The sequence below is a fragment of the Hoplias malabaricus genome, chromosome 12 (genome assembly GCF_029633855.1).
Source record: "Hoplias malabaricus isolate fHopMal1 chromosome 12, fHopMal1.hap1, whole genome shotgun sequence".
NCBI classification, from domain to species: Eukaryota; Metazoa; Chordata; class Actinopteri; order Characiformes; family Erythrinidae; genus Hoplias; species Hoplias malabaricus.
In genome coordinates, this window is record NC_089811.1 from 236810 (window position 1) to 262500 (window position 25691).

General features: G+C 43.4%; 2 protein-coding genes across 3 annotated transcripts; both read right to left on the reverse strand.

The window, feature by feature from the left end:
- Positions 1 to 4867: 4867 nt before the first annotated feature.
- ugt1ab (UDP glucuronosyltransferase 1 family a, b) lies at positions 4868 to 15441 on the reverse strand. 2 transcript variants are annotated; one of them, XM_066686417.1, is made up of 5 exons: positions 14558 to 15441; positions 9378 to 9509; positions 7691 to 7778; positions 7009 to 7228; positions 4868 to 6742 (listed from the first exon to the last, which is right to left on the reverse strand). In XM_066686417.1, the coding sequence occupies exons 1-5, from the start codon at positions 15410 to 15412 to the stop codon at positions 6463 to 6465; spliced, it is 1575 nt and encodes a 524-aa protein (XP_066542514.1). In that variant the 5' UTR covers positions 15413 to 15441; the 3' UTR covers positions 4868 to 6462. The 2 variants fall into 2 exon arrangements, with proteins under 2 accessions (XP_066542514.1, XP_066542515.1); XM_066686418.1 differs by lacking the exon at positions 14558 to 15441 and adding an exon at positions 10670 to 11934.
- A 7378-nt stretch (positions 15442 to 22819) lies between these two features.
- Positions 22820 to 24774, reverse strand: LOC136710678 (UDP-glucuronosyltransferase 1A1-like; the record flags this gene model as incomplete). The annotated part of the gene is made up of 2 exons (XM_066686421.1): positions 23846 to 24774; positions 22820 to 22840 (listed from the first exon to the last, which is right to left on the reverse strand). Coding segments are annotated over exons 1-2 (864 nt in total), but the record flags the coding sequence as incomplete, so codon positions are not given.
- Positions 24775 to 25691: the final 917 nt, after the last annotated feature.

Here is a 25691-nt window from a genome sequence, read left to right on the forward strand (position 1 = left end):
TACACTCCATCCATTAAGTGTGTTGATATCTCTTTAGAAAATGTCAGATCTGTTTTGCTTTGTCTTTATTGTTTGTAGAACTCTTTGGCTCATTAAACGTTTTTCCTAAAGAGAGCAGCCAGAGTATGGAGCAGGAGCATGGAACAGAGAAAAATTAAAATCCTCACCAGAACAGTGGAAACGAAGGGAACAGGAGCATCAGATCAGGGAGAAGAAAGGAAGTGAGAATGAATAGACCTTTTTATAAAGCGTCAATAAATTCATATATAAATGTGAATAAAAATAAAGTCTGGATACTGATTATATCCACTGCCACACACATTAACTGAACCTCATTCTGTGTAATACCTGCAGTACCTGAAGCGAGGGAATGATTTTATTTACGGTACTGTGCACTGTTTTTGTTCAGTGTTTTACTTGTAAATCATAGGAAATACACAGAGGTTCAGAAGCAGCTTGGAATACAATCAGCTGAACTTGTGCAGCTCTGAAACACACGCTGGTCTTCTCCACTGAGTTTGGTGAATACCATGATAAACATAAACCTTTCAGCTGTCCTTCAGTGTCTTCCCAACCTAAGAAAAAAACTGAACACACTTTCTACAGTCTATAGTCTGTTACTGTTCCAGAGTCTGCTTTCTGTGATTGAGGGTCTCCACAAGATGGTGCAGAAATACACACATATAAACATACACTCATATGTATATATACACGCATATATTACACCTTAATATGACTAACAGATAACCAAAAACGATCTGAAATTTCTGTTTTCTTTCTATATGTAAATTCTATGTCAAAACCTTTGTCAAATTTACTACTTACTTTGCCTGCAGTAGTTCAACTTAAAACATGAGAAAATAACTTATTAACCCTTCTGTTATGTTCATTTGTCAGGAACAGCAATGGTTCAAAACAAAATACTTTTAACTATTTTTCCTAGATCTTCATACTGTAAAATGGGTCAATTTGACCCGCAACATAACAGGAGGGTTAACAGAATGACAGCCTCTTCTGGGCATCAATGTCTTATCTTACCATACTCATTGTTTTAAAATAATGTCATAAATATGGTAAGATAAGACACTGGTGCCCAGAAGGGGCTGTCATTCTGTTAAACAGTCCACTTTGTTCTAGTTCAGTAAGTATAAAGTGGGTCAGAAGGTACAAAGTGGGTCAGAAGGTACAAAGTGGGTCAGAAAGTACAAAGTTCTAAATGATTCTCATATAAAAATGGAGGACACTGGAGAAGAAGTTTGGGAAAAATGGTCTATTGTGTTCCCAATTGAATGTTATACTAACTCACTAGACAGACTTTGACTTATTTATTGATCCCACATCGGGGAAATTCACTTGACTGAATATAATGTATTATATATATATATATATATATATATAGAGAGAGAGAGAGAGAGAGAGAGAGAGAGAGAGAGAGAGAGAGAGAGAGAGAGAGAGCCGCTGGCTGTGGTTAGTGTCAGGGCACTGCTGGCTGTGGTTAGTGTCAGTGTGCTGCTGGCTGTGGTAGTCTAACAAACTCCAAATGAGCAGCTATTTCACATTTAAAGTATTAGTTACTCCACAGGACCCATGTCCTATAAGACCTTTCTTTGTAATAATTCTGACAAATCAAAAGCCTGCCATCAGCTCTGAAAATATTTGATGTTTTACTGAGATTGTGAATTCTTCCCCTCAAACAGATCTCAACATAACGAGTGAAGACAACAGATTCATTCATAACAAAAACACCATTTATTAAAGAAGTATAAATGTCTAGGAGGAAAATAAGATAAAATGAATAAGGTCAACTCAGAAGTCTAAACCAGTGTATGTGAGAGTTTCTAGTGTAGTTTGGATGTAAAACGTGGAGAATAAAGATCCGGTATTGAATTTCACTTATTATATTATTCTGTATTAATCCTTCAGTTAAAAAAGAACATATCTCCAGCTACATCTCAACAGCCCACCACCAGTCAGCACGGGCCTGTGTTTCTGCTGAAACCTTTAAATCATTTGATTTGATTAAATCAAGAGATGTGTTTGTGTCATATTCAGCTCAGTTCTTTTTGAAGCAGAATTTAAAATAATAATTCTAATAAATAAAAATCTAATAAGTAAAATGTGATATATTCTTTTAATAGATGATTGTGTAGTGTATGTTGTATGTTGATCATACACCGTGATATATATGTAAATATATATTTGAAATATATATATATATTTATATATTGTGTTTATAGCGTTGACCTTATTCAAACTCTTATAATTACTGATATTTGACTAATGATAGCAATTAAAGTTTATAATTGGCTTAAGCAATTAAAATGTTAATAATTAGTTTGAGAATAAATAATAGTCAAGCTAAGTGAGATCTTCAGGATTTTCAGAAATTTTAATGAACAGACTGTACACACTGTAATTTCAAATAATGAAGATATTTATTAACAAAAGGAAGGAGGATATTTAATTAACATAGCATAATCTTGTAATCTCACGGCATCAACGCAGGGGAAGCCGATTCGACTTTAAAGATAAGCTAGGCACTATGACTTGTGACTAAAATGTTGCTAACTGAGGTTTGATTACGTATAAATTTATAAAGGGACTTAATTAGGCATCAACTTCTGGAGAATGTGAGAATTTAGCTTGCTTACTCGTTCGCCATTTCTGCCGAGCCGTCGGGTCCCACGGTTTGATTTCCGTGCTTCGGGTTTCGCCTCTCGTCCTCTGAGCGCCGTTGAAAAGGGAGTTCCTCCCAGGGTGAGTCAGAAGCTCTCGGCCTCAGGCGTAATGGCGTTGGACGGGGTTGAGTTTTTTCACGGAGGACCGCGGGCCTGGCTGGTTTCCCTTGAGAAAGGGAAGGCGTCTTCAGAGTAGTCGCCTCGTTGCTCGAATCTCCAGAAGTAGTGCCCTCAGAAGTCGGCTTATAACGCTAATATATCCACTATCAACTAATCTAAAAGGGTGATATCTTATTCTGGCCACGAATAAGTTTCACCTGCTTTGATCACTCGTGAGATCAAATTTCGATGGGCGATAAAACAAACACAATTAAAGAAAAGAAGGTATTCAAATCATTCGACGTATTCGTAGACTTTCTCACACTAGCTAACTTAAGACGTCTCCTGGGAGCTTAGTGAGGTCTCTTCAAAAGTCTTTTGTTTGTCGTCGTGAGGAAGAGAAAACTTCTCGCTTGGAGAGGTTGGAGCTTGAAGAGATAAAACAAAGAGAACGCGTACAGGCATTAAATGAACATAAGAGAGAAATGAGTCGACATCCTCTTTTCAAAGGCAGCGCGGTCACGCCCTATTGGGAGGTGTCCTTCCTTTGATTGGGTGCGGGTCCGAGGCTCACGTGACTCGCCTCCCGAAAGAGAAAAGAGGGGGACAGGCAGGAATCAGATTCACAAAGAACAAGATAGAAAATTCGTGTATCGAAATTTTCTAGACATGTTAATGACATATCACAATGAGTGTCCTGGATTAGGGCGGCACGGTGGCGCAGCAGGTAGTGTCGCAGTCACACAGCTCCAGGGGCCTGGAAGTTGTGCGTTCGGTTCCCGCTCTGGGTGACTGTCTGTGAGGAGTTGGTGTGTTCTCCCCGTGTCCGTGTGGGTTTCCTCCGGGTGCTCCGGTTTCCTCCCACAGTCCAAAAACACACGTTGCAGGTGGATTGGCGACTCAAAAGTGTCCGTAGGTGTGAGTGTGTGAGTGAATGTGTGTGTGTCTGTGTTGCCCTGTGAAGGACTGGCGTCCAGGGTATTTCCCGCCTTGCGCCCAATGATTCCAGGTAGGCTCTGGACCCCCCGCGACCCTAAATTGGATAAGCGGTTACAGATAATGGATGGATGGATGTCCTGGATTATTAATATCAAACATTTACATAAGATTTTATCTTGGGTACGTCGTGTTTGCGTCCCATTTACAATGTTATGTTAGAAAAACATTAATTTGTTTCCTTTAATTTTTAGAGACAGAAATTTATTTCATGATTGAAAACAGTAATTCACATCACTTCATTGGTTGATAGATGTCCATCTGAAGACAATAGAATGACACTCGTACATATTGTTTATGCATATTAATCAGAATTTGATTTTATTTTCGTTATTGTTTAGGCGACCTCGAGCGAGGTGTAGTTTCGCCAGTGTCCATTTGGGGTCGCTGTTGGTCCATGCTGTTCGTCCGGTGCGGATGGTTACCGGGAGGTCACCCCGAGTTCAATCAGTTTAACCATCTGGGGCTGTCTGTTTAGTGGGCTCGAGATAACATTTCGTCAGTTAGGCGCCACGGCCATAAATGAGAGTATGACTCCCCTCTTCTGTTTGATGTCCTTTTGGTCTAAGAGCATCATAAAGTGGATTTGTTATCTTTACGTTTCTGAAGAGAGGAAGGGTGTCGTAGCCAGGTCCTGGTCAGTCCTTTGATGCAGACCTTATGTGTGTGCATGTGTGTGGGGGGGACTGCAGGGTCTTTGCACCCCCGCGGTCTGTGGAATGTGGATTCTGTCGCAGACGAAGATCCTAGTTAGGAGAAAATTCCTCACTCAGAAATTTTCATTCAGAGTGGAGAGCTTTTATTTAAAACTGTCCATTTCTTTCTTTGGTCCATACTCCACTACAATTGAACTGTTAAGTCTGAGTCAGATTTAACCAATGAAGTAGATTTTCTCAAATGAGTCCTCTACATGCTGTGTTTAGCCATTATACTGACCCCTAGTGGCCTGGATGTTTCAGACTTTCTATCCTGAACCTTTTTAGAATTTAGTTCAAATCGACCAAGACCCGCAAGATTAAAATCCTCTAAGTTACCCTCTGCCCTCCGTCCTTTGTAGCCAAATCCAGGGAGGTCAAGAGACACTGACACCAGGGTAGTTAATCAAGAGAGTTCCACTTTATTAAAGTCAGTACACAGTGTATATGTGTCCTACCACTACTACCTAAATCTACAGGAAGACTGGGAAAAAGTTTGGGGGTGTGGATTGATAAGGGTGAGGCATGCTCTACTAACTAATCTAAGGGTCTACGAAGGAAGAGCAATGCAAGGTTAGTAAAGATTAGGATGTTCTCACATGACTGAGCCATGAGCTGCTCCCCTGAGCAAAGAGAGAGATAGGGAGGAAAAAGTGCATGAGAAGAGGTAGCAGCTGACTTCGGGCAGGTATTAAATACTGCCGCCCTCATGTGGGGGAAGCTCTCTGTGAAGCATAAACATTGTTTATGACGACCCTAGCCCTAACCCTAACCCTAACCTCAGGAACAAGATTCAGGTCTTATAACACAAAGAATCACAGAGGTGAGAAAGATGCATTTTATATCTGCACCATGAACAGAGAACATTCAGAACTGACCTTCACTGTGAAATGGTTCTGAAAGACATTCTCTTAAAACACTCACTTATTCACACATAATCACTAAAAACAGTAAAATGGTATGAATTAAAATGGTGTAGCAACATTCAAATCAATGGCCAGATAAATTCCCCAAAATTAAAACCTCACACAAAACTAAATTTACAGACTCTCTGTGGCACAAGGAAACACATTAGTCTCATTCCTTCTTTTTATCCCCGGTACAGAGTTTAAATCTAATTTAAAAACAAAGTGGGATGAGCTCATCTTTTCCACAGGGCCATTTAAAATCATCATTAATGCATTAAAGATTATATTAGATATAAAACTAAATCTTAAATTCAGTTCTTATAAAGGAAACCCAATGCAGGCCCTGTGCAGGCTGTAGAGTGAGGTAGAGGAACAAGTTCAAGTGTTCGAGTGCCATACTGCAGTCAGATCTTATACAACACTAAAATACAGAGTAATCCCACATTGTACATGACCAGTCAAAACTTTACAACACCCTGTTATTCCAGCTTTTACTGACTTAATGAAAACCGTGAAACATGGTGGAGGATGCGTCATGGTGTGGGTTCTGTTTTCTGAGGCAGAGTCAGAGACTTGGGCTGAGGTACTGGACCCAGAGCATGTCCCAGTGCCATTCCTGTTTATTTTAAAAGAAATGTCTTGCCTACTTGACCAGGGGTTCATTTGAAAGCAAGACACAACGCATGCCTGCAGGCGGAATGACCATGTAAGACAAGAAGTAAATGGCAGACCGTTTCTAGATGAAACCAACTGAGCTGGATTGGGATAAACTTCAAAAACTTCTGGGAAGTTCTGCAACAGTGTTGGAAACGACTTTCCAAACAATATGTGTTTTTTCCTTTACAGAAAGAATGCCTCAAGTGTGTTCAGCATTTATATCTGTAAAGGCGGGTACATCGATGGCTCAAACTCTTACCTTAAATTTTCTCAATGTGCTTATTCCTTTAATTTTTTTTAGGAGAAACTGTAAAAATGAACTGTGAATATGAATATAAATAAAAACTGGACATTTACAGCAAGGATTTGCTGTAAATCCTTGGGCTGGTTTTGTATAAAAAACTAAAAATCAAATTCCCTAATCATCTCTCACTCCTTCTTCTTCTTCTGAGTCGCTCTGAAACACTTGCTGAAGCAGAACGCACAGCTCTTGAAGGTCAGAAAGATTATGGTGATGAGGATGAACAGGAGGAAGGCCACAACGTCCAGGCAGTGGTACTGGACCCAGTTCAGTTCATGGGCAGCAGGGCGAAGGTGGTCCGCTCCTTTGTGTCTCATCACAAACTCAGTCCAGAACACGGCCAGGTCCAGGGGGTCCACCGGACGATCCTTGTGGATCGCTGACAGCTTCGACATCCTCTCTTTATAGCTGTGGATATGAAAAAACCACCTTTCAAATACGTGGAAGAAAAATGCCCTTTCAAATGGCCAGCAGAAATTACCCCCACAAACCAGTACAACACCCAAGAAACTACCCCCACAAACCAGTACAACAACATGGAAATTACCCCTGAGACCAGTAGAATCTCCCGTATGAGGGTAATACTCTGGAAAGTGCCGATTTTGTAGTAAATAAATGAGTAAGTAGTAATTATATTGAGGCTAAATTAGTAAGTTACAGCTGTGTTTCTGCACCTTTTGTCGTTGATGACCTTTCTGAGGGCCACCAGCAGTTTCTCTGAAGTGATGTCGAAGATGTTTACAGTTTCTGCGACACCTCGAGCCACCATTCGCTGGACATTATCTCCCTGATCTCCAAACAGAGGAATCATCACCATGGGAACGCCGTTACAGATGCCTTCATAGATACCGTGTGTTCCTCCGTGTGTGATGAACGCCTTCGCCTTGGGGTGAGCTGTTACAACAACATCAAATAAAGAAAGACACAGTGTGACCAGCATGAATCTACATTCGTTCACAGCTGTGATGATTTCTTACCTGTGGTTGTCTCTACAGTCTGTAATTACTGGTAGGTCCTGATACAATTAAATAATGAGGAACCTCTTCAAAATGTACCACAGATCACAACACGTTTCTCTTTAGGTCAAAAACTAAAAATCTTGGTGACCAAACGTAAGCTTCATTGTAGCCTTGTCTCAGGTGGTCTTCAGGGTGGAGGTCTTGAAACATATGCTCAGACTTGAAAAATCAATTAAGGACAAACCCAGTCTGCAAATCAACTGGACCCAGAGGTACTCAAACATATTACACCCTGCAAAATATAAAGACTATTCCAACAAAACTTTCTCATCGATCAGTAATCACTTTTCCTCTGATACACCGTCCAGACTCTGGTGTTGAATAAGGTGAGACTAACCCAGGAGATCGTTCTGCGGAAGCCACTTCATCAGTTTGACATTCTTTGGGGCATCTTTGGGAACGGCTCCAGTGAATCTCCACACCACCTGGAGATCAGAGAGCATCAATGTTAGTGAAAGGGTGGGATTTCTCAGTGGTCAATTATGAGGTCTCAGAATGGTGCACACTATGACAGATGTCTCTGCACGGTACTGCTCTGAGCAGTGATTGTTAGCGCAGTTGGTTAGTATTTTTTGACCAGGAGGCAGTGCAGAGTCAGAGTTTTATTATAGTGTGTAACAGCCTTTTTCTCTGTGTATACGGGAATAAACTCTTGAATCGCGAATCCTTCGACTGCTTTTGGAAATCACATGTACATGAAACCCTGCTGGTGTGTGTTCATGCCAAGATCCTCTCTTTTAGTTATGTATGATTTACAAGTCTGAACATTGCTGCTCTCAAAAAGTGGAGCAGAGTTTTTGAATCATGCTTTATAACAGCTATGTTCATGAAAGGAAACGTAAGTTCAGGACACATTTGTCTGGAAAAATAAAATATAAATGTTATGCTAAATACTTCCACTGCCACAGAGTGGAGAACGTGTAACAGGATTTGTATTCTCAAATTATGTGTCCTTTGAAAAGGTCCACCATGGTTCCAAAAGGTACCAGCTGAACCATTTACGATGGAATGGAAAGTTACAGCATCAAGCTGGCCAATAGGAAGCCAACTTCAGCGTCATTATTTATTTTATTACACATTACACTTGTGTATTTGTGACCTGTTTATCACTGATGTAATAATGGGTTCTGTTAAAGGGCTCTGTTAGAGTTTATTTATGACCACGTGGACAGTGTTTCTCCAGAACACCATGTTTACTGTTTGAGCCTTCAGGCTTTGTAATCGCTCAGTCATTATTTCTCTGATCATATCCGCCCTGTCTTGTTGCTTGTCTTCCTCTTTTACCTTCATCAAGTTTTATTGATGTTTCTTCAGTTAATCTTGAATCCTGCATCAACTTTGCTGCCTTTGTCATTATATGTTCAGTGTATGGATTAAACAGGTGTGGTGACAGAATGCAGCCTTGTCTCTGCCCTTTGTTTGTCCATTTTCAAACATGACGGTGGGTTGTTGATTAGTGTAGAGATTCCTCATTTGAACAGGGAGATTACTGAGGTAGGTCCATCTTCCTAAGGACATTGCATAATTTAAAGTGGTCAGCATTGTCAAAGGCTCTGCTCCTGATGACTCCTGTCTTGTATTTCATTGCCTCTTCCATAATTCAATGTACATATGTGATGATATCTATTGCTCCTTCTCTTTTCCTGAACCCTCCATTCATATCTAGATGTTTTCTTAGTGTAAGGTTCTATTAAATGTTGAATGATCTTCACTATTATTTGGTGATTATTGTATAATAACAGTTTTCTCACTCTCTGAGGGATCTGCCTGTTGATGACTGATACATTTGGTTCTGTGAGAAATGAGTAGTATGTTTATTATTTTATCTTTAACGTAAAGTTCTCAAAACCTTCAGTGTTTTATTGTTCTGTGTAAAATCTACTCCCATTCTCTGAACAGTGTGTAATTAATTCTTCTGTAAAGTCTTCCACAGCCTCTGAGGGACCTGTAAAGAATGTTTCTGTATCACATAGTTGTGTACCTGGTGGCTCTGTATCAGATGGTTCTGTACTAAACGTTCTCACCCTCTGGGGGATCTGACTGAAGGCCTTGAAGAACTCTTTGGCTTTAACTTCAGGAAGCTCAGATACCATGGAGCCCAGAGTGAAAACCACAAACCCGTCCTCTCCAGAACCGTTCACAAACTCCTCCAGCTCCTGAAACACACACAAACACAATCTTCAAGTTCTGCATGTTCTGCCTAGAGTGGCCTTGACAGGTCAAGCACCACAGCACCCACTAAACACAGAAGAGCAGAATCACCAGTAAGAGAGAGACAGAAGGAAAAGAGATAGTATGCGAGAGAGAGAGAGAGAGAGAGAGAGAATTTGCATGTGTAAGTAAAGGAGTGACAGTGGCAATAAAGGAAGTTTGGTTTCTCTCTCACTTCCTTGCCACACGCACACACACACACACACACACTGCCACTCTTGCTTTCCTTTCAGTGGTTTTCTCTCATTTCCTTTTCTCTGCGTCTCTCTCAAGTACGGTCAGTGAATAGAACTATATCAGGTTCCACTACCGCTGTATAGTTGCATGAGAGAGAGAAAGAGAGAGAGAGAGAGGGGGGGGGGCTCTTTTAAACACATATGGACTGTTGAGCTTTAGTGTTCAGTCTGATTGCAGAAAAGATAAGGTAAGCAGCTCAGAGCCAACTGCAAGTCACAGTGACTGTTTCAAATGACATTCCCGCTTCACACACATACACACACCCTCCACCCCTCAACACACACACAAACAGACACACACACAAAGAGGCTGAGCTCTACAACTGAGGGAAGATCACGCGCACGTCCATAAAATATCAAAATAATGCCAATTCCAGGAGGAACTGTCACTTCAGTAGTAATAGAAGAGAGGAACTACGACACCACACAGTTTCATTTGTGGCTTACACAGACAGCTGTTAACCAGAGAGCAATGACCCGGTCACAGTCTCAGGATGCTGGCAGCTGTGCTCTGACAGAGTGTGTATATGAAATTGCATGCATTTTTTTTGTGCTTGTCTTGCATTGTAGCTTCTATGGCTAGTTTGTAATTGTCCCTTTGTGGAAGTACCTTTTTACCAAGTGTTGCTTCAAGACAACCCCCACTCCCTCTAGGCAGTTCTTGAACGCATTTAAAGGTAGTCTGAGAGACTAGATCTCACAGTGAGTCTCAGTGATCAGATCTGACCAGAGAAAACCAAGGACTTAATTCCAGATGTCAACAAGTCCTGTAAAGTCCAGAGTGTGGGAGTGTACAATGGTTGGAATTAACCCTGGTGCTGCATTTCTCTCCAGTCTATGAGAATCAGATGTCCCTAAGCTCTACTCACCTCGGGCAGGGGCTTATTCTCACCGCAGTTGATGCCACCGATTGTCACCATGTTGGGCATCATGGGTCTAGGGTACTCAAAGGTGAAGTCATACCTCACCAGCCAAATGGCACCGTCACCAAGAAGCTGTGTAAAGGTAATGTCCTTCTTCAGATAAGTGTGAGTCAGCTGGTCAAAGCTGGCATAAATATACCAGCAAAGCACACTCTCGAAGCCAATCATGAGCATGTTCTTGACTCTCTGAGGGAAGGTCATGACATCTGTGTTACCTGTAAACAAGCGTGGAACATAAGAAGGAGGCGTTGGGCACTGAGCTGCTGTCATGTCCAGTCCACAGGGCATTCCACGCAAGAAATAGACGGTAGGAATTGAGAAGACGTCAGCTATGATCGGACCGCAAGGCAGGAACGGGTCAGTCAGCACAAGATCAAAGCCTTCTTCCTTCAGACTCTTCATCAGAGGCTTGTCGTACAGAAGACTTTTGCAGCCTTTGACTTGCATCTCTGTGAATCCCATAAGGTTTTCCATGTTTTTAAATATGTTCGACAGCTGGGGAGTCTCCAAAGTCCCTTGCTTAAACTTGTCAATATTGGCGTCCAGGTCAGCCTTGGTGTAGGGCACCTTGAAAGTTCGAGTGGTGTACTTCCCAGCATTGCCGATCAGATGGTTAGCCTCAGGCACCAGAACCACCATCTCATGGCCCTTTCGAGACAACTCCTCCACCAGAAGCCTCATACTGAGCCAGTGGCTGCCGTCCACAGGCATGACCACTATTTTCCCACCTCGCACCGTCCATAAAGAGCAGAAGGAAAACAAGGCCATCAGCCTCATAGCCCACACACTCTGCATTCCTAGCTTTCCCCTTTCAGGAAATAATTTTGACAGCACCACAGGCCACAGGGGAGGGCTCGCTCAGAATGGCTGGAGCTCTCTGATCTCAGTTCACACACCCCACAAGCTGTTATACAAGCACACCCATGAACAGTGGTGTAATCAGACAATGGTCCAAAGTCCACAGCCTCAATATGGAGAGATTTTAACCCCATAAGCTTGTGTGTCTTGGGAATTTGGCAGGATTCTGGTAATTTAACACATCTATGTTTAGAGTGTTTAAAGTAGGGGAAAGGGCAAATCATTGTATACTTTTCTATTATATTCAGGATTAGTTCGCTCTCTTTCATGACTAGCATTGTTTTCTGTGTTGGATAAAATCTGTGATAAACCTAAGCTGGTTTACTAATCTATCCACAGTTGTGCAGTGCTTGGTCTGGGAAAAAAGCCCACTCTCACTTTCCCAAATCTTAAAAGTATTGAAGCCTTGAGTTTTTTTTTTTTTCCCTGCATATCACTGGGGTCATGCTAACACTTGTGTGCACTGATATGACATCAAACTGTAGTGAAAGTCTAAAACGGTTTCAGCCATATCTCAGATGTGTGTTAGCTTGTTAGCATGCAGCATTATTCATATTTCCACCACTGACTGACCTCCTGTGACAGCCAGGGGAAACAGAGTATATTTGATCTTTTTTTTACAAGACACTGAAGCAGTCATTTTAAAAAAATCCCATTAATTTCTATTATCCAGGTTAGCTTTGGAACTCCTTTTATGGGTATGACACCCTTTACAGACTGATCAAACAGTGCAGCAAGCGAGACACATTCCTGATTGGTCTTTCATGCTAAGTAGACCTATGAGGTTTCTCTGTGGGTGGGTCTTCGCAGTCTGGTGAGTTAAAAGATGTTAAAAGACAAGTTTACCAGGGTTCACTCAGTCATTAATACTGATTTAAACCAGCTGGCTAGGTGTTAACCTGGTGGTTAACGATATGGTGGACATTAGTAACTTATTAAAATGGTTTATTTTGCGAACACTTACTAATAGAGTATGTGAACATTACTAAGTCAAATAAACTGTACAATTTAAAGAAAATAATTTAAAATACTTATTTTAGCAACAACATCAGCACAAAGGCATTCTGGGCCTGAGAAATCCTGTTCAGAAAACTGCACTCTGGGATGTATGGGCTGTGTGTGTTGTTGTGGTTCGCCACCTTGGCCACTGGAGTTTGCCTTGACTAATGCATCTAAACCTGTTTGGAATGTGGTAAAGAAAATTATTGGGCTAAATCTGCACCAAACTGAGTCCAAATTTCAGCATCTGCATTAGGGCTACATGGAACGACCAGATTTATCCCTAAAATAGTAATATAACATGTGGCGTATGGTGGGTCATTGCAATGTCACTTTATGCAAATAGTCATATGTTTTTTTATTATATGCCAGTTTAATTATGTAGATATTTTTGGGGTCATAACAATTCTCCTTTGGGGCATACCCCCAGACCACCCTGCCTTGTCAAACCTTAGTCCTTCAATTATTCATAAATTTCAAGTGATGACCCTGGGCCACTGAAGTGAGCTGAGACACATATATCTAGATTCATTCTTAAGATAATGCAAAAAGTGAGTCTAGCACAAAGACAGTAAGTAGATGGTGCTATGGCACAAATAATACTGTCATCGTCTTGCAGTGGGGAAAGGGTGGGGAAAAACAGGTTTGCAGTGAAAATATGGCCAGATTAATTTAAAATGATTTACATTATACTTAAAGCACATTTAAACATGCTTCAAAATCAACGCATTCACATTCATATACATGTTATTAATGTATGACATAAATATTTAATATTCCATAGCTCATAGGAGAAAGTGAGCTAAAGACAAATGCACAAATAAATTTCACTTCATTCTAATGTGACTGTGATCAAGTTTCAACATGAAACGGTGATGCAACATCAGCAGAGCTGCCCTCTGTCAGTTCACTTTTTTTGGTCATAAGATACTTTCTGCCATATTCCCCCTTGTCTGTAGAACACAGTTCTGTTTCTTAATGAAACGTCTGTGACCTGCTTTGGTCCAAACCCCACGAGCCCCACAGCAGTGTTCTCCCCCGTGTAAACAGCCCTGTTCAGAATGCCCACTTTCAGCACCTGTTCCTTTAAATGATAATGAGCCGCTCGCTGTTCACCCCGACCCCGAGCGCACAGCAGTGAGGAGCGAGGAGCAGAAGCTCTGGTTTTTAACCGTTTTCACTCTGTTCTCTTTCTTCTCCGTTTTTACTCAGTGCTCTTATTTCTCCGCGCTCGTTGTGTCTGTTTTGCTGAGTTTAACCTCATCTTTGCGCTCTCACATAAACACGGGTCCAGCGCTGTGATTGGACAGACTCAGACGAGGGGGCGGGGCCATTCTAAAGTCTCTGCACTTGACGTCAGAAGCGGAGCAGAATCAGAACAGCTTGTTTTATCCCATTGTTTTCTGGTTTGGGCAGCACACAGCAAACTGACTGGGGTCTAGTTTTACAGTGTGTGGATTGGTGGGCTCCAGATGTATGTTAATGTGCACATGATGCATTGTATATTTGAAGACACACAAATAAATGTCTGTATAAAGCTATTCGAATGTTCACCCATTCAATCAGTCCGTACAAACTGTTGTTGCTCTGAAGCTACTGTGCATGAACCTAAAGTCACCATGCTGAAGGCCAAGTGTGGGCCAGCTTTGGGCATTGGAGCAGTGAGATCTAATGTGAGAGGCCCATGTTCATTGTCCTTCTGCATCAAGGAATGCCACATTAAGACCAAACAACTCCAGACACCTACCAGAATCAAACTAGTGTTGAGACACACATTGCTCACGCTGGTGTTAAAATGGGCACAGTCATCCAGATAAGAAAGGGATTATGTGTGTTATTGTTTGTATTATATTTGTAAAACCATTCTAGAGCCAAATTGGTTTAATAACTAATATAACAAATGTGTAAAATAATCCATTTTCCTGTAGCTGTCTTTAATGTTAATCAAAGATGCAGACATAGCTCAGCCCTACTCACCTTGGGAAGGGGCTTCTTCTTGGCACAGTTGATGCCCCCGATTGTCACTATGTTGGGCATTAGAGGTCTAGGGTACTCAAAGGTGTAGTCGAACCTCATCAGAAAAATATCACCATTTCCAAGGACTTGTTTATAGCTTATGTCCCTCTTAAGGTACCTCCTGGTCAGTTCCTCAGAACTCCTGTAAAGTCGCTGACAAATGTATGACTCAAAGCCAATCATGAGCATGTTCTTGACCCTCTGAAGGAAGGTCATGGCATCTGTGTTGCCCGTAAATAAGCGGGGGATGTAAGAAGGAGGAGAGGGGCATTGGGCAGCTTCCAGGTCAAGACCACAAGGCAAACCACGCAAGAAATAAACGGCTGGAATCGAGAAGACGTCCGCTAAGATGGGACCGCAAGGCAGGAAAGGGTCAGTAAGCATGAGATCGAAGCCTTGTTCCTTCAGGTTCTTCATCAGAGGCTCGTCATAGAGAAGATTCTCACAGCTTTTCACCTGCATGTCTGTGAATCTGGTGAGCCTGTTGAAGTTTTCCACAACGTCAAACAACTTCTGAGGCTTCATCGCTCCCTCCTTGAAGTCATCTATTATACCATCCAGATCAGCTTGTGTGTAGGGCACCGTGAACGTTTGGGTGGTGTAGCTTCCATTCTTGATATGGAAGTTAGCCTCAGGCACCAGAACCAGCATCTCATGTCCTTTCTGAGATAATTCCTCCACCAGGATCTTCATACTGAGCCAGTGGCTGCCATCCACAGGCATGACCACAATCTTCCCCCCTCGCACCATCCCTAAAAAGCAGCAGCACACCAGGGCCAGCAGCCCCAGAGCCCCAACACCCTGCATTTGAACCATTCTGTTCTGTCTATGAAGAGCAATCTTAGAAAGACGTGAGCTGACTGAGCTTAAATGACCTGACCACTATTTTTTATAGGTTCCAGCCAGGGTGAAATAAGGGCGCAATAAACAAGGGTTCAAAGTACAGAGGGTAGGTGAGAGGCTTTAACTCTTTGAACTGTCAGGACTCGAGTGATGTAGTTCAGGATTAAACAAACCTCAAAAAGTCCTCCTTTGCTCTGTACCAACCTCAAACCTATGGTCCCCTGCTCTATAACAACCTCAAACCCATGGTCCCCCTGCTCTATAACAACCTCAAACCCATGTTCCCCCTGCTCTATAACAACCTCAAACCTATGGTTCCCTGCTCTATAACAACCTCAAACCCATGGTTCCCCTGCTCTGTACTAACCTCAGACCCATGGTCCCCCTGCTCTATAACAACCTCAAACCTATGGTCCCCTGCTCTATAACAACCTCAAACCCATGGTCCCCCTGCCCTATAACAACCTCAAACCCATGGTCCCCCTGCTCTATAACAACCTCAAACCCATGGTCCCCCTGCTCTATAACAACTTCAAACCCATGATCCCCCTGCTCTATAACAACCTCAAACCCATGGTCCCCCTGCCCTATAACAACCTCAAACCCATGGTCCCCCTGCTCTATAACAACCTCAAACCCATGATCCCCCTGCTCTATAACAACCTCAAACCTATTGTCCCCCTGCTCTATAACAACCTCAAACCCATGGTTCCCCTGCTCTGTACTAACCTCAGACCCATGGTCCCCTGCTCTATAACAACCTCAAACCCATGGTCCCCCTGCACTATAAAAACCTCAAACTCATGGTCTTCCTGCTCTATTACAACCTCAAACTCATGGTCTTCCTGCTTTGGACCAACCTCAAGCCCATGGTCCCCCTGCTCTATAACAACCTCAAACCTATGGTCCCCTGCTCTTTAACAACCTCAAACCAGTGGTTTCCTGCTCTGTACTTACCTCAGACCCATGGTCTCCTGCTCTATAACAACCTCAAACCCATGGTCTCCCTGCTCTGTACCAACCTCAAACCCATGGTCCTCCACTCAGTATCTACCTCAAACTATGGTCCCCAGCTCTATAAAAACCTCAAACCCATGGTTCCCCTACTCTGTACTAACCTCAGGCCAATGGTCCCCTGCTCTATAACAACTTCAGACCCATGGTCCCCCTGCTCTGTACCAACCTCAAACCCATGGTCCTCCACTCAGTATCTACCTCAAACTATGGTCCCCAGCTCTTTGTCAAGCACAAAGAAAAGTCTCCTGCTCTGTACCAACCTCAAACCTATGGTCCCCTGCTCTATAACAACCTCAAACCCGTGGTCCCCCTGCTTTATACCAACCTCAAACCCGTGGTCCCCCTGCTTTATACCAACCTCAAACCCGTGGTTCCCCTGCTCTGTACCAACCTCAAACCCGTGGTTCCCCTGCTCTGTACCAACCTCAAACCCATGGTCCCCTGCTCTATAACAACCTCAACCCCATGGCCCTCCATCTCAGTATCTACCTCAAACTATGGTCCCCAGCTCTTTGTCAAGCACAAAGAAAAGTCTCCTGCTCTGTACCAACCTCAAACCTATGGTCCCCTGCTCTATAACAACCTCAAACCCGTGGTCCCCCTGCTTTATACCAACCTCAAACCTGTGGTCCCCCTGCTTTATACCAACCTCAAACCCGTGGTTCCCCTGCTCTGTACCAACCTCAAACCCGTGGTTCCCCTGCTCTGTACCAACCTCAAACCCATGGTCCCCTGCTCTATAGCAACCTCAAACCCATGGCCCTCCATCTCAGTATCTACCTCAAACTATGGTCCCCAGCTCTTTGTCAAGTACAAACAAAGGTCTCCTGCTCTGTACCAACCTCAAACTATGGTCCCCATAACTGTACCAACCAGGAAACATGGTCCCCCTGCTCTGTACCAGCCTCAAACTATGGTCACTTGGTCACTTAACCCTCCCTCAGAAAATCAATAGAGCTCACCCTGTACACAGAGGTCTGAGTAAAGTTCAGCACAGTCACAGTGAGCTGAAGAGATGTGCGTGAGCCTCTTCACGGCTGTGATAAAGAGGAACAGATAAAGATGACTCTTACTCCAAAAACAACAGTGAGAGGGGAGTGAGGTTATACTGCGTCATGCTGAACACACCGGGAGCATTCAGTGACTCAGGGAGAAGTCTCCAATAAACAACAGGAGACACTCTCTCCTCCATGTGTGTGTATGTGTGTGTGATGTGATTGTGATGTGATGGTGGCGCTGTTACACTGAGTACACTCAAACTCTCTGAAGAGCCACAAAAACATCACTCTTATATGTTAGCTTTAGCATTAGCATCACACAAGTACAACACATTGCTGTTTGTAATCGTTTTGAGTTTAGCTAGTGCTAGAGTTACAGTTAGGTTTAGAATTGGGATTAAAGCTGATTTTTCACAGTGTGTTACCAGATGTTGTCAGGAACATCCAGGAACATATTTAGTTTATTGCAACATATTGTACAAATCATGGGAGACCTCATTTACTAAAATGTTAATATGTTAAAAAATGTCTTAGCCTGGTCTGATGACCAGTTCATACCATTGCCTTTATTCACTCACACACTCACACCTATGGACACTTTTGAGTCACCAATCCACCTACCAACGTGTGTTTTTGGAGCGTGTGAGGAAACTGGAGCACCTGGAGGAAACCCACGTGGACACAGAGAGAACACACCACACTCCTCACAGACAGTCACCTGAAGGAAACCCACGTGGACACAGAGAGAACACACCACACTCCTCACAGACAGTCACCCGGAGGAAACCCACGCAGACACAGAGAAAACACACCACACTCCTCACAGACAGTCACCCGGAGGAAACCCATGTGGGCACAGGGAGAACACACCACACTCCTCACAGACAGTCTTCTGGACTCGAACCCACAACCCAGGACCCTGGAGCTGTGCGACAGCCTGCAGCACCACCATGCCGGCCCTAAATTAAATCAAAGCCTCAGTAAAGGATTCCTAAATGAATGACAAGTTTAAACTCATAGCTAATGGTTGCAGCTGCTAGCAAGTGAAGCTAATTAAGCTTTCTGATTACTGAGGTTAGTCAGACTAGCATGCATTCCCAGCTGGCAAGAGAAACTTTTTAAAAAATCATAAGTTTACACCATGTTATTATTTTAAAGTCACTGTGTCAGGAAAGTTACATATTTGAAAAAAAAGCATGATAACTGACATGGTGAAGGTACATCAGCTTCATAGATATTCTTTGACATCCACATTAAAAATGTGCTGTCCAAGCAGCAGTGCATTGCTCCCAAACTTGGAAATTGGCAGCTTGGTAAGACTGACCAGAACATCACCTTTTTTTCTTTGCATCAAGTCTTCAATCAGAAATCAAATAATTTCCCAGGAATGATGCTGTAATATAGAGCTAGCTATGGGGTCCACATTCTCACTGGTGAAGCTAGTCCAGCTTTATGTATAGCAACAGTGCAGTTATTTTGGTCAGAATAATTGATAAGATGACCACCAGCTGACATAAACTTGACTTGAATTGCTAAAGTAAGAAGACAAGTCTGGGGGGAACATGCTAGGTTTTAAAACTTTTTTTGCTTTACACATTCAGAAATTATGTTCAATGACATCACTGCATTTCAGCCTGAAAACAGCACCATGTCAGTAATTCCAAATCCATGTGCCATAGAGTTTTGGTACGGCAATGTTTCTGACCTGTTATTGTCTACATGTGAATGTCCAAGACTGTGAACCAAGATCTGGCTTTAATTCCGAGGGCTGAATATAAAACTGTCAGTCAGTTGTGGTTGTGGTAATGTCCACAGCAGTGTCTGTTTGCCTCTTTAGAATCTAAATATCCCAGTTAAAATCTATCAAAATGTTGTTGCTGTTGATAACGCGGCTGAGATATTTGAAACCTGAACACTTACTGTGATACTCCCTCTTTTATTTCAAAGCTCTAGGAATGAACTGCAATCCGATCTCTATTTGAGGACCTCAGAGTCCTGACAACTGTGAAAAGTGAGATAGACTGTAAACAGCACGGCTTACCTGTGGCAAAGGGTTAGTTTTACTGTAAGACAGTCCTCCGATCATGACCATGTTGGGCATCAGAGGTCGAGGAAACTCAAAGGCAAAGTCGAATCGCATCAACCAGAGAGATGCACGGCTCATGATCTCCACCATGGACGTTTTTCTTTGGAGAAATCGAGTGGCGATATCATCTGCCTGGCTAAACAGAACTCTACAGGCCACGGGCTGCAGAAAAGCTCTCACCATGTTCACACTCCTCTGCCAGAAGCTCATGTGATCAGTAAACTGGGTAAACTTCTGTGGGACATAAGATACTGGACTTGGAATCTGGCTGACCATGAAATCAGCACCACAGAAATTGTTAACTTGAATATAAATGGACGGGATGTTGAGGTATTCCCCAACTATGGCTCCCACAGGCTCAAAGGGGTCTGTGAAGATAGCGTCAAAGTCCCAGTCCTTCAGAGTCTTCATCAGATCCTGATTGAACAGCAGGCTCTCTGCATTTTTCACTGTGAAGGTCTTTAACAAGTGCAGACTCACGAAACAATTCACAAACCTGGCCAAATCCGTAGAAGTGTCTGTGCTAACAATAGCATCCATGTTGTCAGAGAAAAGTTCTTGAAGCTGGGCTTTAGTGTAGGGAACAGGGTACGTAAGAGTGGTGGTGTGCTCTGAGGGCCCCATACTCAGACTCGCCTCAGGGATAACAACCACCACCTCATTCCCCCTCCTTCCCAGCTCCTCCACTAAAGGCTTCATCCCAGTCCAGTGACTGCCATCAGCTGGAATCACCAGCAGCTTCCCAGCCTCCACCGACCCCAGCCAGAGGAGATACACCAGCAGTGTGTGTACAGCAGCCGTCTCCATCACAAACCCAATGCTATTCAGACTCTTACAGAGAGAGCACTAGGTGTAGAGCAGTCTTCAGGTCTGTCCCCAAGCAGGATCAAGTTCACAATATAGATCCTGCAGTAGAGGCACCTTTGCACAGTGCTGTTGGGTAATCAAGTGGGAAGGACTTTTCCTGTTTTTGAACCAGGTTACAGACAGGAAAAGAAGACAAAAAGGGGACAAAGTTTAACAACTAGCCCCTGTACAGGATTAATTGCTCTAGAAGAACCCATTTCCACTTTACCTTCAACAGACACCATGGTAATCAACAGTATTTCAAACACATTGCGACAGAAAAACACTTACGAAGGCAAATGAGCTTTAGACAAAGACAATGAAAGGGTAAAATCGGTTTGAGACAGCTTCCAAGTAACAGGAGCTTTGAGAACAATGCAGATGAATTGCAAAGCACTCAAAAAGAAACACTACAGCAGTGGGGCAACAGCCAATGACTGCATCCACATAAATAAGTAAACACCAAAGATTTCAAAAAAACAACAAGTTAAATTCTCAATTTCTGTAATTGAGCTGTTGTCTTTATACAGTTTTTAAATAAATACAAGGTTTACATTTTGCACAGTGTTACAGTGTTTATTTGGGCATGTATTAAAAAAAAAAAAATATATATATATATATATATATATAAACTAGTAGTATAAGCTAGTAGTGTTGTATGTTCCATAGAGCCGGCCCCACCCACAGGTGTGGACATGTTTATATTGTTTAAGTTCAAGTGTCTTGTGCTTCCAGGCCACTGAGTGTCAGTGTAATCCCTGTTTTATTATGTGAAGTAAAGTCATGTATTGCTCATTTAAATGGTTCAAAGTTGTTTAGTTCATGAATAATAATAGTTTAAAATAAGCCCTTGATCAATGGTCATTCCTAGAAACACCTTCCACTCCCTGGGTGTGTCACTCTTCAGAGATCTTCTTAGTTCACATACTTTACCTTCAAGTAAAAATAAATAAATAAATTAAAAAATCCCTAATTCAACCACAGTCCAAAGACACAGCAACAGTGTGTAAGACAATAAATATGGATCAGAATAAGACAATAATCCCTGATTTGCAGGAAAAGTTCTAATTAATGGATGTCTTGGCAACAGATTCATACTCTGTACCTTCACCTGTGTGAGATTAGCAGCACACAGCTACGCAAACAGCAACAAATATCTGTCAGTCAGAATCAAAAGATACATTGAGTGTCTGAGTGACTGGGTGAGTGTGTGAAACTGTCCACAGGTGTGAGTGTGAGTGACTGTCCACATTTGTGAGTGACTGGGTGAGTGTGTGAAACTGTCCACAGGTGTGAGTGTGTGAGACTGTCCACAGGTGTGAGTGTGTGAGACTGTCCACAGGTGTGTGTGAGTGACTGGGTGAGTGTGTGAGACTGTCCACATGTGTGTGTGAGTGACTGGGTGACTGTGTGTGCGACAGGGTAAGTGTGTGAGACTGTCTAAAGGTGTGTGTGTGTGAGTGACTGGGTGTGTGTGTGTGCATGACTGGGTGAGTGTGTGAGACTGTCCACAGGTGTGAGTGTGTGAGTGACTGGGTGAGTGTGTGCATGACTGGGTGAGTGTGTGAGACTGTCCACAGGTGTGAGTGTGTGAGTGACTGGGTGAGTGTGTGAAACTGTCCACAGGTGTGAGTGTGTGAAACTGTCCACAGATGTGAGTGTGTGAGACTGTCCACAGGTGTGTGTGAGTGACTGGGTGAGTGTGTGAGACTGTCCACAGGTGTGTGTGAGTGACTGGGTGACTGGGTGTGTGACAGGGTGAGTGTGTGAGACTGTCTAAAAGTGTGTGTGCGTGTGTGTGAATGACTGGGTGGGTGTGTGAGACTGTCCACAGGTGTGTGTGTGTGTGAGTGACTGGGTGAGTGTGTGCATGACTGGGTGAGTGTGTGAGACTGTCCACAGGTGTGAGTGACTGGGTGAGTGTGTGAAACTGTCCACAGGTGTGTGTGTGTGTGTGTGTGAGTGACTGGGTGGGTGTGAGTGACTGGGTGAGTGTGTGAAACTGTCCACAGGTGTGAGTGTGTGAGTGACTGGGTGAGTGTGTGAGACTGTCCACAGGTGTGAGTGTGTGAGTGACTGCGTGAGTGTGTGAGACTGTCCACAGGTGTGAGTGTGTGAGTGACTTGGTGAGTGTGTGAAACTGTCCACAGGTGTGCGTGTGAAACTGTCCACAGGTGTGCGTGTGTGAGACTGTCCACAGGTGTGAGTGACTGGGTGAGTGTGTGAAACTGTCCACAGGTGTGAGTGTGTGAAACTGTCCACAGGTGTGAGTATGTGAGTGACTGGGTGAGTGTGTGAGACTGTCCACAGGTGTGTGTGAGTGACTGGGTGAGTGTGTGAAACTGTCCACAGGTGTGAGTGACTGGGTGAATGTGTGAGACTGTCCACAGGTGTGAGTGTGTGAGTGACTGGGTGAGTGTGTGAGACTGTCCACAGGTGTGAGTGTGTGAGTGACTGCATGAGTGTGTGAGACTGTCCACAGGTGTGAGTGTGTGAAACTGTCCACAGGTGAGTGTGTGAGTGATTGGGTGAGTGTGTGAGTCACTGGTTGAGTGTTTGAGTGACTGGTTGAGTGTGTGTAACTATCGGCAGGTGTGAGTCTGTGAGTGACTGGGTGAGTGTGTGAGTGACTGGTTGAGTGTGTGTAACTATCGGCAGGTGTGAGTGACTGGGTGAGTGTGTGAGTGACTGTGTGAGTGACTGGTTGAGTGTGTGTAACTATCGGCAGGTGTGAGTGTGTGAGTGACTGGGTGAGTGTGTGAGTGACTGGTTGAGTGTGTGTAACTTTAGGCAGGTGTGAGTGTGTGAGTGACTGGGTGAGTGTGTGAAGCTGTAGCTGTGGTCACCAATCGTCCTCCTTTACGTCCAACTCCAATTTACCCTCATCTGGAAGACAGTAATTAGATGGATCTGTTGGGTTCTGTTAGGGTTGGAAAGTAGAACTCTAGGGTCTGTAGTGGACCCCTGGTTTCAGTTATGTCACATTACGTCACAATTTTGTGCAGGAAATCCAACTGCCAGGATTCCCTTGGAATCACGAGGTAAAGGAGACCTGACTGAGCGTTATGTTCATAGGTTTTTTACTGTGTATCTGCTTGCCTTTAGTTGTCCTCTAGTATCGACCCTTGGTTAGTTATTAATAACACAAGCCCAGTAGCCAACCACAGCTGAGTTTAGCGCTGAGTTTGGGTTAAGAGAGAGATGAATGAAACGGAAAACAGACAAAATACCCTTCACTTGACCCACATTAACAGATGTGAGGCACACGCAGCCCAACAGTGCACCCCCCACCCCCACTCCTTGGTAAAACTGTGTACCCTGTTTGTACTTTTAAAAAGGCGGTATGAAAAATGTGGACACTGCCCATCCCCACTGGGTAACACCAATGATCTCTACAGAGTAGAGTAGGGTTTAATTTGTAACACAGATGGAAGTCTGTTATCTTATATCAAGGCTTACCACACTCAAGGCTTTGGGTTTAGTTACAGAAAATCCTCCGATCATGATCATGTTGGGCATCACCGGTCGAGGGAACTCAGAATCGAAGTCGAAGCGCATCAGTGACAGAGCTGCGCGGCTCATGATCTCCATTACGGACGTTTCTCTTTGGAGGAATCGTGAGGCGATCTCGTCCGCCTGGGTAAACAGACGTCTACAGGCCAGCGGCTGCACAAACGCTCTTAACGCGTTCAGAGTCCGCTGCCAGAAGTTCATTCGGTCGGAATAATAGGTGTAACGATGAGGAATGTAGGAAGGAGGACTCGGACACTGGCTGGTCAGGAAATGGGCGCTACAAGGATGGTTGACATGGAGGTAGATGGATGGGATATCAAGGTACTCCCCAACAATCACTCCTTTTGGTTCAAAAGGGTCTGTGAGAATGGCGTCAAAATCCCAGTCCTTTAGAGTCTTCATCAACTCTTTGTTGAAGAGAAGGTTCTCTGCATTATTGACAGTGTGGTTCTTGAGCACTTCCAGGCTCAGGAAGAGGATCCAAAATCCTCCCAGATTCTTAGATGGGTCTTCACTTATAATTCTGTCCAAACTGGATGATACAAATTTTTGTATGTCAGCTGTAGTGTAGGGAACAGGGTACGTAAGAGTGGTGGTGTGCTCTGAGGGCCCCATACTCAGACTCGCCTCAGGAATAACAACCACCACCTCATTCCCCCTCCTTCCCAGCTCCTCCACTAAAGGCTTCATCCCAGTCCAGTGACTGCCATCAGCTGGAATCACCAGCAGCTTCCCAGCCTCCACCGACCCCAGACAGAGGAGATACAGCAGTAAGCGTAGGTCAGTCATCTTCAGTAAATACTTACTGCCCCGTCTCCAGCCTTCACAGAAACCCCAACTGAGCTCTGTCTCACCGCTGTGGGCTGAAGTGCATGTCTCTCCTGGAGCTGGAGTAACCTTTGTTCAGTGAGGTGTTGAGTAATCAAGTGGGAAGGGTTTCTTTTGTAAACTCTGGTTTCTGAGCAAGTGATCAGGTTTAAAAGGAGGGAAAAGAAAGTAGACCAGACTAAATGTTTCACACTGCATCTACATTAACTTTGGTAAAATCCATAACAAATTAATTCCAGCACTCTTTAAAAGTGCCATACTCCCCCTCGTCTCCACAGTGGAACACAGTTCTGTTTCTTAATGAAGCGTCTATGACCCGCTTTGGTCCAAACTCCACGAGCCCCACAGCAGTGTTCTCCCCCTGTGTAAACAGCCCCTGTTCAGAACGCCTGCTTTCAGCACCTGTTCCTTTAAATGATAATGAGCCGCTCGCTGTTCACCCCGACCCCGAGCGCACAGCAGTGAGGAGCGAGGAGCAGAAGCTCTGGTTTTTAGCTGTTTTCACTCTGTTCTCTTTCTTCTCCGTTTTTACTCAGTGCTCTTATTTCTCCGCGCTCGTTGTGAGTTTAACTTCATCTTTGTGCTCTCACATAAACACGGGTCCAGCGCTCTTTAAACACTCAGCTTTGAAAGTATGAATTATTGTGTTTATATTAAAATCAGAGTTTAAAATGGTGCAATTTTAACTCGAGTGAACAATTATAAAAATCAAACAGTAACAAACAAATCTAAATCACAATCTGGTACTTTATATTCAGCATTCAGACATAAACAGTGCACTATAATATATTTATCTAAGCATTAATGGACTATAGTTCACAGAAATCACAATTAGATGCTTCCCACAAAAACTTCAGCCCTATTTCAAAGTCAAGTCCAAATTTATAGTGTGTTTTTCCAGTGGATTTTTTCACAAAGCTGCTTTACTTTACAGTACAATAACTTTCTGATCTCGGTTAGAACT

Bases quoted from the DNA above. Each gene is read 5' to 3' on its own strand.
- ugt1ab (XM_066686417.1), bottom strand. From the start codon at position 15,412: ATGGTTCAAATGCAGGGTGTTGGGGCTCTGGGGCTGCTGGCCCTGGTG. The intron at 9,510-14,557 runs GTGAGTAGGGCT...TGTGTGTTTCAG, and splicing joins AGAAGAAGCCCCTTCCCAAG to GAGCTGGAGGAGTTTGTGAA. The intron at 6,743-7,008 runs GTGCAGAAACAC...TCATATCCACAG, and splicing joins AAGGTCATCAACGACAAAAG to CTATAAAGAGAGGATGTCGA.